This window comes from Bos mutus, chromosome 8 (assembly GCF_027580195.1).
Source record: "Bos mutus isolate GX-2022 chromosome 8, NWIPB_WYAK_1.1, whole genome shotgun sequence".
Taxonomy (NCBI): domain Eukaryota; kingdom Metazoa; phylum Chordata; class Mammalia; order Artiodactyla; family Bovidae; genus Bos; species Bos mutus.
In genome coordinates, this window is record NC_091624.1 from 17,509,467 (window position 1) to 17,526,754 (window position 17,288).

The 17,288-nt window shown below is 40.8% G+C and overlaps 1 protein-coding gene and 1 pseudogene across 1 annotated transcript; one reads left to right on the plus strand and one right to left on the minus strand.

The window, feature by feature from the left end:
- Nucleotides 1-1,757: 1,757 nt before the first annotated feature.
- Nucleotides 1,758-3,466, plus strand: LOC102273802 (casein kinase I pseudogene; annotated as a pseudogene).
- A 10,739-nt stretch (nucleotides 3,467-14,205) lies between these two features.
- Nucleotides 14,206-16,672, minus strand: TAL2 (TAL bHLH transcription factor 2). The gene has a single exon (XM_070376081.1). It carries the CDS (start codon nucleotides 16,519-16,521, stop codon nucleotides 16,204-16,206), a length of 318 nt encoding a protein of 105 aa, XP_070232182.1. The 5' UTR covers nucleotides 16,522-16,672; the 3' UTR covers nucleotides 14,206-16,203.
- Nucleotides 16,673-17,288: the final 616 nt, after the last annotated feature.

The window sequence follows — 17,288 nt, forward strand, 5'->3', positions numbered from 1 at the left end:
CTCTACCTCTGCTTTATTGACTACACCAAAGCCTTTGACTGTGGGGACCACAACAAACTCTGGAAAATTCTTAAAGAGATGGGAATTCCAGAACACCTGACCTGCCTCTTGAGAAATCTGTATGCAGGTCAGGAAGCAACAGTTAGAACTGGACACGGAACAATAGATTGGTTCCAAAGAGGGAAAGGGGTACATCAAGGCTGTATACTGTCACCCTCTTATTTAACTTATATGCAGAGTACATCATGCGAAATGCTGGGCTGGATGAAGCACAGGCTGGAATGAAGATTGCCAGGAGAATATCAATAACTTCAGATATGCAGATGACACCACCCTTATGGCAGAAAGTGAAGCAGAACTAAAGAGCCTCTTGATGAAAGTGAAAGAGGAGAGTGAAAAAGTTGGCTTGAGACTCAATATTCAGAAAACAAAGATCATGGCATCTGTTCCCATCACTTCATGGCAAATAGATGGGGAAACAATGGAAACATTGACAGAGTTTATATTTTGAGGCTCCAAAATCACTGCAAATGGTGACTGCAGCCATGAAATTAAAAGATGCTTGCTCCTTGGAAGAAAAGCTATGACCAACCTAGACAGCATATTAAAAAGCAGAGACATTACTTTGCCGACAAAGGTCTGTCTAGTCAAAGCTATGGTTTTTCCAGTGGTCATGTATGGATGTTAGAGTTGGACTATAAAGAAAGCTGAGTGCTGAAGAATTGATGCCTTTGAACGGTTGTCTTGGAGAAGACTCTTGAGAGTCCCTTGGACTTCAAGGAGATCCAAGCAGTCAATCCTAAAGATCAGTCCTGGGTGTTCATTGGAAGGACTGATGCTGAAGCTGAAACACCAATACTTTGGCCACCTGAGGCGAAGAACTGACTCATTAGAAAAGACCCTGATGCTGGGAAGGATTAAAGGCAGCAGGAGAAAGGGACGACAGAGGATGAGATGGTTGGATAGCATCACCGACTCAATGGACATGAGGGAGTTCCGGGAGTTGGTGATGGACAGGGAAGCCTGGTGTGCTGCAGTCCATGGGGTCACAAAGAGACATGAATGAGTGACTGAACTGACTGACTGAGGAAGAAAAGGAATGCAGGAATACCTGGTTTTGTCATGCTTTGCTTTACCATCCTTTGCAAATGTTGTTTTTTAAAAATTGAATGTTAGTGGTAACCTGTATCCAGCAAGTCTATCAGCACCATTTTTCCAACAGCATCTGCTCACTTCAGATCTTTGTGTCACCTTTTGGTAATTGCAATATTTCACATTTTTGCATTATTGTATATTTGTTATGCTGACCTGTGATCACTGATCTTCTATGTCACAACTCACTGAAGGTGCAGATGACAGTTAATTTTTTTTTTTAGCAATAAAGCATTTTACAAGTCAAAAGAAAAATCCAATCGTGGTGAAAAAAGGCCATTTGCAGCTAAATTAACGCCAACGTTAATACGTTTACATATTCATTATTGTTTAGATTGCTGGCTATTAAACTAGTAGCAAAAGGAAGTCTGAAATTGGCCTATAATATTCAACTGTATAAGGAAATTTATTCAAAAATACTGGTGGAAAATTTTCAGGCAAAAAAAATCTATCTTAAATAAATTGTAAATTGAGTAAGAATAACATTTTTGTGGCAAGAAATGGTTTATTTAAACACACCTGGGGTTGGAGCCGGAGTAACAAGATGGCGGCGTCGCCGGAGCGACAGGGGTCCCTCCGTGCGGGACCGGCGGCAGTGGTGGCAGCGGTATCGCCGCCCTAGCTTCACCGCTCTCCTTTTCCAGCCCTCGGCGTCGCCGGGAAAGCGGGACAGCGGTGGCCGCCAGAAACAAGTGGCTCAGCCTGGTAACCACGAGAACTCCTTCAACAATCTGCGGCCTGGCCAAAAAACCTGACAGCAGCGGTGATCAGGTTCCCCTTGGCCGATTCTGGGCCCTGTAACGCCGAAAAAGAGCCATCGTTTTCTGTTTCCTGCCGCTCTCCACAGCCTTTCCGTGGTCGAGCCCTAGAGGCCTCCATCCTCCCCTTAGAGGTGTCGGGGCTTAGCCCCAGCCTCCATCTTCGTCTCTCAGGATGGGGAGCAGCAGCGGCTCCAAGGCCGAATTCATTGTCGGAGGCAAATACAAACTGGTACGGAAGATCAGGTCTGGCTCCTTCGGGGACATGTATTTGGCGATCAACATCACCAACGGCGAGGAGGTGGCAGTGAAGCTAGAATCCCAGAAGGCCAGGCATCCCCAGTTGCTGTACGAGAGCAAACTCTGTAAGATTCTTCAAGGTGAGGTTGGCATCCCCCACATAGGGTGGTATGGTCAGGAAAAAGACTATAACGTGCTAGTTATGGATCTTCTTGGACCCAGCCTTGAAGACCTCTTCAATTTCTGTTCAAGAAGGTTCACAATGAAAACTGTACTTATGTTAGCTGACCAGATGATGGGTAGAATTGAATATGTGCATACAAAGAATTTTATACACAGAGACATTAAACCAGATAACTTCCTAATGGGTATTGGGCGTCACTGTAATAAGTTATTCCTTATTGATTTTGGTTTGGCCAAAAAGTACAGAGACAACAGGACAAGGCAACACATACCATACAGAGAAGATAAAAATCTCACTGGCACTGCTCGGTATGCTAGCATCAGTGCACATCTTGGTATTGAACAAAGTCGCCGAGATGACATGGAATCATTGGGATATGTTTTGATGTATTTTAATAGAACCAGCCTGCCATGGCAAGGACTAAAGGCTGCAACAAAAAAGCAAAAATATGAAAAAATTAGCGAAAAGAAGATGTCCACACCTGTTGAAGTTTTATGTAAGGGATTTCCTGCAGAATTTGCCATGTACTTAAACTATTGTCGTGGGCTGCGCTTTGAGGAAGCCCCAGAGGCACCTATTCCGCATTCTTTTCAGGACTCTGAATCACCAATATGACTACACATTTGATTGGACAATGTTAAAGCAGAAAGCAGCCCAGCAGGCAGCCTCTTCAAGTGGGCAGGGTCAGCAGGCCCAAACCCCCACAGGTTTCTAAGCATGAGTCAAGGAACAGAAGAAGCAGAGCAGATGATCGGAGCAGCATTTGTTTCTCCCCAAATCTAGAAATTTTAGTTCATATGTACACTAGCCAGTGGTTGTGGACAACCATTTACTTGGTGTAAAGAACTTAATTTCAGTATAAACTGGCTCTGGGCAGCATTGGTGATGGATGCTGTGTCCTGAGTTGTAGCTGCTGTAATTGTGAATATTAACTGAGATAGTGAAACATGGTGTCAGTTTTCTATTGCATTTTTTCAAGTGGAAAAGTTCACTAAATGGTTGACACACACAAATTGGTGGAGAAATTGTGCATATGCCAATTTTTTGTTAAAATCTTTTATTTTGAACTATAATGCTTTGAGACCTCATTTCAGAAGAACAGCATGAACAGTCTTCAGCCACAGTTGTGATGGTTGTAAATGCTCATAATTGTGCATTCTTAGGAGAAGGCAATGGCACCCCACTCCAGTACTCTTGCCTGGAAAATCCCATGGATGGAGGAGCCTGGTAGGCTATAGTCCATGGGGTCGCGAAGAGTCGGACACGACTGAGCGACTTCATTTTCACTTTTCATTTTCTTGCATTGGAGAAGGAAATGGCAACCCACTCCAGTGTTCTTGCCTGGAGAATCCCAGGGACGGGGGAGCCTGGTGGGCTACCATCTATGGGGTCGTACAGAGTCGGACACGACTGAAGCGACTTAGCAGCAGCAGCAGCAGCAGGGTTTATCCATCCATGGGGTTTGCAAGTTGTTCACTTAAAACATTCTTAAAATGGTTGGCTTCTTGTTTGCAAGCCAGCTGATAGGGTAGCAACCAAAGATTCCAGTGTTTAAGCACATGAAAGACTCTGCCTGCTTACCTGTGCTAGAAATAACAGCATCTAAAGTGAAGACTTTAAGAAAAACTTAGTGACTACTAGTTTATCCTTAGGACTCTGCATTAACTCTATAATGGTCTTGGTATTAAAAAAAAATGCATATTTGTCACAGAAATTTATTTAACATCTTACAACTGAACATGTATGTATGTTGCTTAGATAAATGTAATCACTGTAAACATCTATATGATCTGGGATTTTGTTTTTATTTTGAACTGGGAGCTTTTTTGTTTACAAATTCATTAAAAACTAAAAAACTGTTTCTGTAAGGAAAAAAAAAAATAAACACACCTGAAATTTTCACATTCCATCCTAATGAGGATCTGAGGCTATAAGAGTATAAGAATAAATTTTTAGGTATTAAAAACAGCAAAGAGAGGGGACAGAAGGTGGGAGAAAGGGACAGCAGAGATGAAACATGCTTTGCTTTTCTTCTCTTGATGGAAACATTACTGCTGCATATTTAAGCTACTTTAGGGGTGATGGAGAGGGAGGTGTGGTGAAATGAGCATGTGAACTGAGAAAACCTCAATCATTCATTAATTTCAGGACACTAGATGTTTTCAACTCTGTAAATGGATGTGAATTATAAGCATCTCTCAGATCAGATACCAGAACTCAGTGTGAGACCCCAGAGGTAATGAGGGCTTTGAAATAAGAGAAAGTTGTGATAGAGACAGGTATGTGGCAATCTCCAGAGAATATAGCTGCAACAGCTGGGACTTCATCACCAAGAGTGTAACCGGTTTAGAAACTAATAAGCACGAGGGCTGAGTTCTAACCACCTAGGGCAGCAAGAACCTGATGTGTGAAAGGGTCAGGCTCCTAAATTGGTAGAAGAGACCAATTCAGGCAGCATTTGACTATGTCTTGACCAAGAAAGGAGGAAAGTGAATGGTATAAATATAGAACAGTGGCAGGAAAGTTAAGGGCTAAAAATGAGCTGAAGTTAATTGAAAACCCTTGTCTAGATTATTCTAGAACAATTTCACTTACCTATATGAAAATTCAAATTGGCTTTTCCAATTTCACAATATGTGAAGCTTTTTTGAAGCCATTGGTATAAAAGTTAATGTTTTGTGTACAGTCTTATAGAATGTAAGTCAACTTGAGGTAGCATGTGAAGCAGTGTGAAATCAATATGAGACAGCACGCAGGGGTTGGGGGCAGGGAGCACACTGGATTTGGACTCAGAACCTCAAATTATTAACTGGAGGATTCTCCTTGGATTGACTCCTTTAACATGTCTTAAGTTGCAGTTTTGACACTTGAAAATGGGCTTGAAAATACCAGTTTTGTTGATCTTACTGTCCATTATGAAGATTAAATTATATACTTCTATATTTTGAATAAACATAAAGCTTTAAATGAACATAAATTATTTTTAAAATCAGGTGTGGAAGATTCTGGAAGATGCCCCTAGCGGAGTCAGCAAACACAAGACAGAGAACAAATACAGGAATAGCAATTGCCTCATTGAAGTGTTTTCTAATTTCCATACCTAGAGTATCTTTCTCTACCAGAGCGCACATTTTGAAGGCAAGAGTTAAGTGGTAGACACTTTTGCACCTCCCAACCCAAGGAAGAAAGTCATCCTTCAGAGGTAGTAGGTGCCAATAAATGTCTGTTGAATTGCACCACCTGGCTTCAGCTTCTAACCTTATATATTGAGTTGCCAAGAGGGTAAATGTGAGTGAGTTGGGAAGGAAGAAGAGGAAACTTACTTTACAACAGGGGCAAACAGCCTTGTCATTTTGGTCCTCATTGTGCCTTCACTGTGCTGTCTTGCTTTTTCTATTTTGAACACAGCCGGCTACTGGGCACTCTCAGTTGTCAAGAGCTCGGTGGGCTTCCTGGACTAGCAGCTTTGTGTGAATGAACACACGATGTACTTTCTTTTGGCACTTTTGGGGGGTAGGTTTACTGACAAAGTCGTTGTCCCTCTCTTCCTGGCCCTAGCTCTCTGCAGATCTAGTTATGCTGTTTAGGTTCATGAAGTACAAATTAGCATAATCCGATTAGATGAGCTGCTGAGGGGCATTTTTTTCCGTCTGAAAAACAGAGAAAAGAAAAGTGCCTCACAAAGAGGGGAGCCTGGAGCTGGAAGGGCAGAGGGGACAATTGTTCCTGGGCTGCTGGCCTGAAAGCTTGCACCTGCACAAGCCCTCTTGTAAATAAGGACTCTTAGATGGTATTAAACGGGGAACTGAGAAGTCCGAGGGAGCTGGGGGAGGTAAGTATGGGGAAGAAAAAGGCAGGACAGCGGCTCTGCATCCCATTAATTGATTTATCTGGATCGCAAAGCGGGGCTTGCTGACAGAAGAGAATGCCCATTTGATTCCTACTCAGCATTGAGAGTGGGTCAGCCCCATAATCGGGTCTATCGAGATAAGCATTTTAGAATCTCTGCAAGAGACTGATAAGGGGTTTACTTGTTGGGAACAAAGTTCAGTGGATGTTTGATTTCAGTACTTGCTGAATTGGACTTCTGTATTTTTCCTTTATTTCCGGAAAAGAAAACAAACAAAAAAGCTGGGTGATGGTAGTTGTTTTAGGATTGTGGGTGATATGTGCTTAGAAACCACAAGAGGAAAACTCAGCTATCAAAACTGTTAAAATAGGGGAAGCCAGGGAATTTTTTTTGACTGAGTGTTCCTTTCTTGGCTATAGACAGTTTATGAGTATAAATGAAATTTTCATTATTTTGAAAAATAAGAAGGACCCTAATCTATGTGTGTGATAAATTTTGAATTTCCAAGAGGTGATTTCTTCTACCCTTCCCACTTGGAAGAAAGATTTTTTTACCCTTAAAGATGAAAGAGTCCTGAGACGACATCCCTGTACTCACTAGGAAGATTGACCCTCTGCACCAGTTTACATGATGCTAAGAGAACATCTGAATGTGTCCAACTCTATGAGAGTAAAAGGAAACCTCGTTTAAATCTGACTTACAACGTGAACATCAAAGGCCAGATAGAGGAGGCTCATTTCTGTTGATACATCTTCTGCAGTGGTGTTCAAAATAATTTAAAGTGGTGTTCAACAACATAACAGAGAAGGCAATGGCACCCCACTCCAGTACTTTTGCCTGGGAAATCCCATGGACGGAGGAGCCTGGTAGGCTACATACAGTCCATTGGGCCGCTAAGAGTCGGACACTACTGAGCAACTTCACTTTTACTTTTCACTTTCATGCACTGGAGAACATAATAGGAACAGAACCTCCACCATTTCCTTTGGATAATTTATTCTATCAAAGAATTCTTGTGGATAGAAAACCCAAATTACCAATCAAATTACTCTGTACTTAAAAAAAAAATCATTTCAATCATTGCCTACCTGTAAGTAAGGCAGTGAGCCTTACTTCCTGTGTGTGTGTTAGTTGCTCAGTCATGTCTGACTCTTTGCAACCCCATGGACTATAGCCTACCAGGTTCCTCTATCCATGGAGTTCTCCAGGCAAGAATACTGAACTGGGTAGCCATTCCCTTCTCCAGGGGATCTTCCTGACCCAAGGATCAAACCAGGGTCTCCAGCATTGCTGGCAGATTCTTTACCATCTGAGCCACCAGGGAAGTCCACTTAGAAACCCAAGTCCACTTAGAAACCATACGAGGTTTCTATTCTTCAAGGTAGAAGAACACAGAGAGATTTGGCCTGTGCTGAAAGGCAGATATAGATTCAGAGCCTTGTCTTGCTGCTTGCTCATTGCATGAATCTTAAGTTGGTCTCCTAGACTCTTCAAAGCCACAATCGCCCTGACTGTAAATTAAAGCAAATACCTCCACTAAATGGTAGTTAGAAGTATTGAAGATGCCGTTTATAAAACGTCTGGCACATAGCAAACACGTAACTAATATGAATAACCCTTCCTCAAGGCATTTATATTTCCCATCTCCACCTGCAAGCTGCCATCTTCAGTTCTCTTATGTCGTGTGTCCAGGTAGATGTATCCTGATAGCCAAACACAGTGCAGTTTTCTAGTCCAAATAACTGTCTCTCCTCTGCTTTATCTCCTCTCTTTTTCACCAGTATGTCTATCCTCCATTTCTATGGTGAAGCATCCTTTCTCCTGGAGCCTAGAGTCATACAGCCTCTCAGAGAGGAACAAGGAAGACAGTGGGAGGCTGTTTTCAGAGGCTTTGGAGGCTAGGGAAGAAATTTAGTCTAGGAAGGCAGGTAAGGAAAGAATTTCTATTTGCCAGAAGCCAAAGTGAACATGTGAAATACCTTAAGTGTGATCTGGAGATCTGGAGGCCTGATATTCAGAGAAAAGAGGTGAAAAGTAGATGGAGTAAGGCCTGAGAAGCTCATGAGCTCTGACAGGCACTGTATCCCTTGGGCGGTGGGCTGAAACAGTTGCATTTCACACATCCTCTTACATAGAATAATGGGGTGGCAGAAAAGGCAGCAGTGTGAGGTATCCTTATAAAAGGTGCTCTCACTATCCACATAGGTTTGGCAATAGTCAAACCTATGGTCAATTAATCTACAACAAAGAGGGCAAAACTATACAATGAAGAAAAGACAGTCTCTTCAATAAACGGTCCTGGAAACACTGGACAGCCACATGTAAAAAAAAAAAAAATGAAATTAGAACATCCTTTAACACCATACACAAAAATAACCTTAAAATGAATTAAAGACCTAAAGGTAAGACTGGATACTATAAAATTCCTAGAGGAACACATAGACAGAACACCCTTTGACATAAATTGCAGCAATATCTTTTCTTAGCCATCTCCTAGAGTAATGGAAATAAAAACAAAAATAAACAAATGGGACCAAATTAAGCTCAAAAGCTTCTGCACAGCAAAGGAAACCATAAAAAATGAAAAGGTAACCCACAGAATGGGAGAAAATATTTGCAAACATTGTGACTGATAAGAGATTAATCTCCAAAATTTACAAAGAGCTCATGCAGCTCAATATTCAAAAAACAAACAACCCAATCAAAAAATGGTCAGAGGACCTAAAAAGACATTTCTCCAAAGAAGACATACAGATGGCCAAGAGACACATGAAAATATGCTTAACATGGCTAATTATTAGAGAAATGCAATTCAAAACTATAATGAGATGTCACTCACACCAGTCAGAATGGCCATCATCAAAAAGTCTACAAAAGCTAGAGATGGTGTGCAGAAAAGAAAATCCTCCTACATTATTGGTGGGAATGTAAATTTGTACAGCCACTATAGAGAACATCATGGATGTTCTTTAAGAAACTAAAAATAGAACTACCATATGATCCAGCAATCCCACTCCTAGGCACATACCTAGAGAAAAACATGGTTTGAAAGGATATATGCACCCCAGTGTTCACTGCAGCACTGTATACAATAGCCAAGACATGGAAGCAATCTATATGTCCATCCACAGATGAATGAATAAAGATGTGGTAATACATATGATGGAATATTACTCAGCCATTAAAAAGAATGAAATAATGCCATTTGCAGCAACATAGATGGATTTGGAGGTTATCATACTAAGTGAAGTAAGTCAGATGAGAAAGACCAATATCATGTGGAGTTGCTTATATAGGGAATCTAAAAAAAAATCATACAAATGAACTTACTTACAAAACAGAAACAGGCTCACAGACTTAGAGAACTAATTTATGGTTACCAGGGGAGAAGGGTTGTGGAGAGGGATAGATTGGGAATTTGGGATTGACATATGCAAACTGCTATGTTTAAAATAGATAGCTAAGACTTTCCTGGTGGGCCAGTGGTTAAGACTCCACACTTTCGATGTAAAGAGCACAAGATCTCTGGTCAGGGAAGGTCCACATGTCATGTGGTGCAGCAAAAAAAAAAAATAAATAACCAACAAGGATCTACTGTATAAGCATAGGAACTCTGCTCAATAGTGTGTAAAACCTAAGTGGGGAAAGAATTTGAAAAAGAATAGATACATGTATAACAATCACTTTGTTGTACACCTGAAAATAACACATTATTTAACTTTTATTTTTGATCAGAGGATAATTACAATATTGTGATGGTTTATGCCACATATCAACATGAATCAGCCACGGGCATACACATGTCCCCTCCCTCTGAAATCTCCCTCCCTATCCTACCCCTCTAGGTTGTCATAGCACTGGCTTTGGGTTCCCTGCATCATACAGCAAATTCCTACTGGCTATCTATTTTACATATGGTAATGTATATGTTTCAATACTATTCTCTCAAGTCATCTCCTCTCTGTCCCCCACTATGACCAAAGGTCTGTTCTTTATGTCTGCATCTCCTTTGCTGCCCTGCAAGTAGGCTATTCAGTACCAACTTTATAGATTCATATATATGCACTAATATATGGTATTTGTCTTTCTCTTTCTGATTTACTTCACTCTGTATAGTAGGCTCTAGGTTCACCAACCTCATTAGAGGTTGACTCATTGTGTCAACACATTGACTCAAATGTGTTCCTTTTTATACCCAAGTAATATTCCATTGCTAATACAACATTATTAATCAACTATACTCCAATATAAAATAAAAACTTAAAAAATTCATCCTTTAAAAAATCATCATCTCCTGAATTTCAGTTTTGTCATCTGTGAAATAAGAACAAAACATATAATTGATATTACAGTAACAATATAAATTGTATAAATTGTCATGAAGATTAGGTGAGCTGATATGCTAGAAGCTCTTGTCACAGTACCTAGCATATTGTAGACAAATATGTTCAGCAAATCTTGGCTCTGACTCTTACTGTTATAAATTTATTTTATTTTTACTTACATTGTAAATAACTCTGAAATAGATACCCACACAGATAATCCTTTGACCATAATTCTGATTACTTCTTTATGATAGCTTCCTAGAAGGAGAGTTACTTAGGTTCAAGCGTATGAACATATTGGATAATGCTGAGTTTTAAAATTATCCAGAAAAGGCAATTCTACAGCTTGCCTAGTTCAACTACCCCCTTGAGCTCTCGAAATTAAATTCTTAAATATTATTTGATAGATTACAAACCTAACTAAGGTTTATGTAAAAATCTAGTGCTTTTTAAAATCTAGAAAAAAATTTTAAACCTAGTGATTTTAATGCTAGTGATAGGTCATTAGCAACAAAAAGAAAATAGAACAGAAAGTTTCCCAGTTTATAGTAAGCTCTAACAGTCACAGAAGGGAAACTGTGTTTAGGAGGCCACACCCTGGCTTCCTATAATCCTTTAGCCACACTCTCCCCTTGGCATTCCTTCCTAGCACCTGCCACTTTAAATCCCCCACTTTGCATTGCCATTGAGCTCTTAGATTCCTTCCTTATCTTTGACCTTTTTATTTAAGGATGTGACTTTCAGCTAACCTTTGGCCTATGGGTCAGGAGTTAAGCTGTCCATTCTCCTGGCTCCTTTCATCCTTTAGCCTCTTAAGGACAAAGCCGGTTGTGTATAACTTACATATGTTTGGGTCATCTCAAGCCATTCTTAGGTGGTGAAACCTCATCAGGCAGGTGCTGCGAAGGCCTTGTTGAATGGAAATTCTGAGAAACAAACTTTTAAAAAGAGCTTTAGACTTTGGATTTCTCAGGGAAATTCAGCTTGTTCAAGATGCAAAGTTGCATCATTTTCTTTCTTTTTTTTTTAGTTGCACAGTGAGGCTTGTGGGATCTTAGTTCTCCGACCAGGAATGGTACCCAGGCCATTACTCAGTGAAAAGCTAAGTACTAACCACTGGACTGCCAGTGAATTCCTTCAAGTTACATTTCAATGTTATCTTTTAAGAGAGGCTAGAGAAGTATTCTTAATGGACCCAGTCTTGATCTAGTTTTCTCATTTTGAAAGTAGAGTCACTGGCAGGGTTGTTGTGAGGATTCAGTGTTATAAATTGTCACTGCCCTCAAGGAGATCTTGTTGCTGGGGACAGAATATACACAAGATGTCTGTAATACAGGGAAGAGGAAGCAAGGGTCTTGAAGCAATAAGAGTATTCTACAAAAGAAGAGATTATATTGAGTGGTGGAAATCTAGGAGGACTTCATGTAAGATGGTGTTTAAGATGAGTCAAGCTTCCTGAAAGAGTGGTATCTAAGATCAGTCACGAAGGATTTTAGAAAATGGAATTTAGTGCAAGCAGAGAGACTCACAAGAGTAAAGCTGGAGGTATCAAAGAGTGGAGAGTGTTTGGGGACCATCAAGTGAAGCAGTTTCCTTAGCATGTCTGATACATTCAGGCAATTGTGAAAAGAAGGGTATGCTGAGCCAGTCTACAGAGGGCCTGGTTTGCTGGGATACAGTATCTGTCTGGTGGACAAGACACTGAAGGTTTGATAGCTGGGGATGACTGTAGTTGTGATTTGAGAAGGACAATTAGGAAGCTGTGTGAAAGTGAAGGAAAAGGAGGCACTAATCAGGGAATGCTATATTTTTTTAGAATAGAGATAACAGAAGGAGTGAGGTTCAAAGCCAGGACACTCGTTGTGAGAATGGAGAGATTGGAGGGTATGCTTAGTAAATTTGTGAAATATTTTCTAAAAAGGAAAAAAAATAACAATTTCTTTTCTTAAATAATTTATTTTCAATAAATTAATAGTTAAATAGCAAATTAGAATCGATGATTAAAAACTCTCAAAACATCAACAAATAAAATCCTTGGTTGGTACCTCTAATCCCATTCTATAAAGCACATTGATTCAATTTCAATTAAAAGGCATATGAAGAAGATCACCGAACAGTATTGCAAAGAGATGAGCCTAGTAATAAGATGCTTGTCCATTTCCAATCCTAAAATCCTTCATGGCTGAATAGACTGGATGCTGGGTAGGAGATCTTGCACTATGTTCTGGGTTTCCACTAACTGTCCGTGTGACCACTAGAAAGTTACTTCAAAACTCTCTGGACTGTTTTCTCCTCTGTAAAGTGAGGAGTAGAACAAGCCAATCTAATGATCTATATAAATAGAAGGACCTGTTATACCTGGTTTCTGGAAGCTTCCAGTGGTGTCCATAGCAGAACAAGTAATAGGGAAGCACAGGTGATATAATTGGTCTAAATTTTTCTGTTGGGTTCAAATGATCCATAAAGAGATGTACCATCAGTGAACTATAATTCATTTGAACCATAAATTCTTACTACTCCAGTCAGCTGTAAATATAGGACACCAAGGAAAGCTGTGGAGTGATTTTAGAATTAGCTTCCAGTCTCATGTGTACCTTGCCAAGCTTCTGATACACAGGTACCTACAATTCCTTTTGACAGTCACTTTAACCTAATACAACTTGACAGCCTAAGACTCAACTTGCAAAAAGAATAATTTGAGATGAATTATATTAAGTAATACATTAAATGTTTATTCACTTATCATAGAGTTTCTTTAAAAAACTGTTCCCCTCATTTAATTTAATGATACTCAATCTCCTCATGACTTTTCAGCGGCACTCAGTTACATTTCAGTGGAAAGGCCCCCTGAGCACAGCAGACAAGGCCCCAACAGCAGAGAAGTGCACTCATTGTGAGAAGAGCAGTAAAATCCTATGTTCACACAAAAAGGTCTCCTGTGCCTTCCTCGGCTACAGTTCAAATGAAGCTACTAGTGGCTCAGTGGTAAAGAATCCACTGGCAATGCAGGAGACAGACCCAGGTTCAATCCCTGGGCTGGGAAGATCCCCTGGAGGAGGACATAGCAATGCACTCCAGTATTTTTGCTGGTAAAACCCCATGGACAGAGAAACCTGATGGGCTATGGTCCATGGGATTATAAAGAGTCGGATATGACTGATGCACAGCACAATACAAAAATACTGTCAAAAGTGTTAATGTGATTTAATGCCAGATGAGAGAATAAGCAGTATTACTCAATTGACAACTGTCACCAGAGTTTTGAGATGTGATATCACGTGGTAGTCTGGGGACAAATTTAAGTCCACATAAGCTCATGAGAACAATAAAAGCTCATGAGAAAGAAATGCAAATTTGGGGGAATCCCCTGGTTTCTGTGTTTGCCTGGACTACTCTGGGTGTGTGGTGATGTTTATTGAATGCAGTTTAAAGAAAGGACCTACACACAAGAATGCATTGTTTCTTTTTTAAAAAAATTATTTTATTATTCTCATTATTTATTTTTATTTTTTGTCCATGCTACACAGCATGCTTTTTTTTTTTTTTTTTTTCATTTTCTCGGGCTCCAAAATCACTGCAGATGGTGACTGCAGCCATGAAATGAAAAGATGCTTGCTCCTTGGAAGAAAAGCTATGACCAACCTGGACAGCATATTAAAAAGCAGAGACATTACTTTGCCAACAAAGGTCTGTCTAGTCAAAGTTATGGTTTTTCCAGTAGTCATGTATGGATGTGAGAGTTGGGCTATAAAGAAAGCTGAGTGCCAAAGAACTGATGCTTTTGAACTGTGGTGTTGGAGAAGACTCTTGAGAGTCTCTTGGACTTCAAGGAGATCCAAGCAGTCAATCCTAAAGGAAATCAGTCCTGAATATTCATTGGAAGGACTGATGCTTCAGTTGAAGCTCCAATACTTTGATGCTCCAATCCACCTGATGCGAAGAAGTGACTCATTGGAAAAGACTCTGATGGTGGGAAAAATTGAGAGCAGGAGGAGAAGGGGATGACACAGGATGAGATGGTTGGATGGCATCACCTACTTGATGGACATGAGTTTGAGTAAGCTCTGAGAGTTACAGATGGATAGAGAAGCCTAGCGTGCTGCAGTCCATGGGGTCACAAAGAATCAGACATTACTGAGTGACTGAATTAACTAACACGGCATGTGGGATCTTAGTACCCTGACCAGGAATCCCACACCCCTTGCACTGGAAGTGCAGAGTCTTAACTTCTGGACCACCAGGGAAGTCCTAAATGCATTGTTTTAATAAATGCATTGTGCCGTAAGTGTGAATGCTGTGTAGAGTTTAATGACATTATGAACTTGCTGTTTTGAGAATGAGATTTTGAGGATGCCTCATCCACATTTCTTCTGATCACCAAACCAAAGAGGTTCATTTCAGCCTTTCATAAATTGAATCTCTTCTTTCTAGAGTGGGCAGAAAATTTAAATTCCTCTATTGTATATACATAATCTCAAACCCATCAATTTCCTACCTATAGTTCAGGTTTTAAAACCAATGTTCTGTCAATAATTTTGGGAAAATAAAACATTCCAGAGACAATCAAATGACATTATTTGTATTCTGGGCTTAACTATGGGATTCATTTTTGAATCCAAGCGTCATCATGGTGGCATATGGTTGTGAGTTCTGCCAGATCCACGTCGTTCATTCTTTTGTGGGCACCACCCCTCCAAGTGTAAAACTGAGCTAATGCTCCTCAGCGGGGAAAACAAGTCACACATCCCTCAATTCATTAGAGTCTGGTATTACACTCCTATTGTCTACTCTAAATCTTTTGTTAAGCTCTCTGTTAAATGAGCTGTTAAATGGTAATATTTAGATTTTCATCATTCTATTTGAATTTCACAGGTCTTAAATCATCAAGAACTCATGCTGAATTAAAAGTTTTCAATACCTGACATGTGAAGCTAAAGGATTAGGAAAACTATTTTAGTTGAATTCTTTTCATAAGAAAACCATGAGCTCTCACAAATTATCATGTCCTTTCCTCTCATAGGTAGAATCTACCATTTGGCTTTAGTGATAACGCATATACTCGTGGTCCAGTGCAAAGGACACCTCACATTTCCATAGAGACAGAGGATGCAGAGCTCTCCTGCACGCATCTGCTGCCTTCTTGCGGTCCTCACGCGTCAGAAGGGTCTTTTATCCACAGATTCCCCACAAGTCTCCAGGCTGCTTTCTGCAAGGGCTATCTTTTCATTTGTCTTATGCTGTTTACTCTTGATCAGATACGCCTCATTTTTCAGAACAAACTTTAAAATATGTTCAGAGGGCAGCATTTTCTACTCATCCATCTGCGATCCATTATGAGGAAGCTCTTCTTACAACTGAAAACATATTACATAAAGCAGTGATTTTCAAACCAGTTTTTAGTCTAAGGGTCTTTTTTCCCCCAAAAACAACATCTTATGCAGGAACCTGGATTTATAAAATCAACAGATACAGGCTGCTCTGCCTGAAGCCCCCAGGGAAGGGGATGTGTGACCACCTCCCTTTTGGCCTCCTTTTAGCATTCTGCAGCTGACCATGAGACACCTCCTATGAAGCTTGAGTTCATGCCTCACAAATTATTCACCATGCTGACTCTGGTACTTGCAAAAAGGCTGTTGACAGCTAGTGACTTCTGAACCAGTGCTGCCTAGGGTCACAACAGCCAGAGCCCCACTATTACGGAATGTGGTGGCTTGAGCCGGGTGATGGAACCTGGTAGTCACCAAGGAGAGTCCTGTCTGGCAGGTGGGGTCCTTGGGGGAAGAGGCCCAGAATGTTTCCTGGAGCGGCCACTCCTGTTTGCTGTAGGCTCTGCTCTCCCAAGACCTTCACCAGGAAGTTGATGTACCTCATGGCCAGGCGAAGTGTTTCATTTTTGCTCAGCTTCTTATCTGGAGGGTGAGTGGGGATGAGCTTCCTCAGCTTGGCAAAGGCACTGTTGACGTTCTGCTGCCTCCACCGCTCCCTGGTGTTCGTGAAGATCTTTCTGGTCATGTTGGAGTTCCTGAGACAGGAAAGAGAAAGGGCCCTGAGGGCCAACACCTTGTCAGAGGCCTGCTGGGTAGCCCATGTCCTGCCAGGAGCTTGAGTTGTTCATCTTCTCCACCCAGATCTTAGGGGATGTGCTGCCTCATTTCCAGGTGTTGTGGATCTTCCTGTGACAAGAGAAGAAAATGCGGCAGAAGGGCAGGGTGAGAACACTTCCTGTCAGCTTTTCTCCCCTGGTTGTTTCGAAGCCTCTGGGTAAAATGGTGGTTTTATCCTAATACTCCCATTACTTCTTTTATAACCAACTCTTCCTAAGTGTTCAGAATCAGGCACAGCATAGGACTGAGTACACATGAGAATAAAATATATATTTGTTAATAGGGAGAGGGGGCTGTGATCGAGGTTTCATTTACAACATAACTTTTGCAATGAAGACAGTGACAGCACAACTCTTTTGGCTGGTGGACTTTATCTGCAGGATTGGGCGCACTGCGTAAGAGCTAAAATGTCTAGACCAGACCACAGTTAGAGGAGGATGAACAGGGTGATGGAGAATCTTGAAGTTCAGTTATATGAAGAATAGCAATGGGGTTATTTAGCATGACAAACAAAGAAAAGGAGCAGGTGAAGGGCGACAATTTGATATGGATGCTGCAGAAGATAGCCAGGCTCCCCAAGGTTGAATCTGGATGACCTTTCCAACCGTCGGTGAGGTGATTGTTATCACGTATTGCCAATCCTAATTGTGCCATTTTTTCCTCTGAGAGGCACGG

What these genes read in the sequence shown, in the direction of transcription:
- TAL2 (XM_070376081.1), bottom strand. Translation starts at nt 16,521, where the DNA reads ATGACCAGAAAGATCTTCACGAACACCAGGGAGCGGTGGAGGCAGCAG.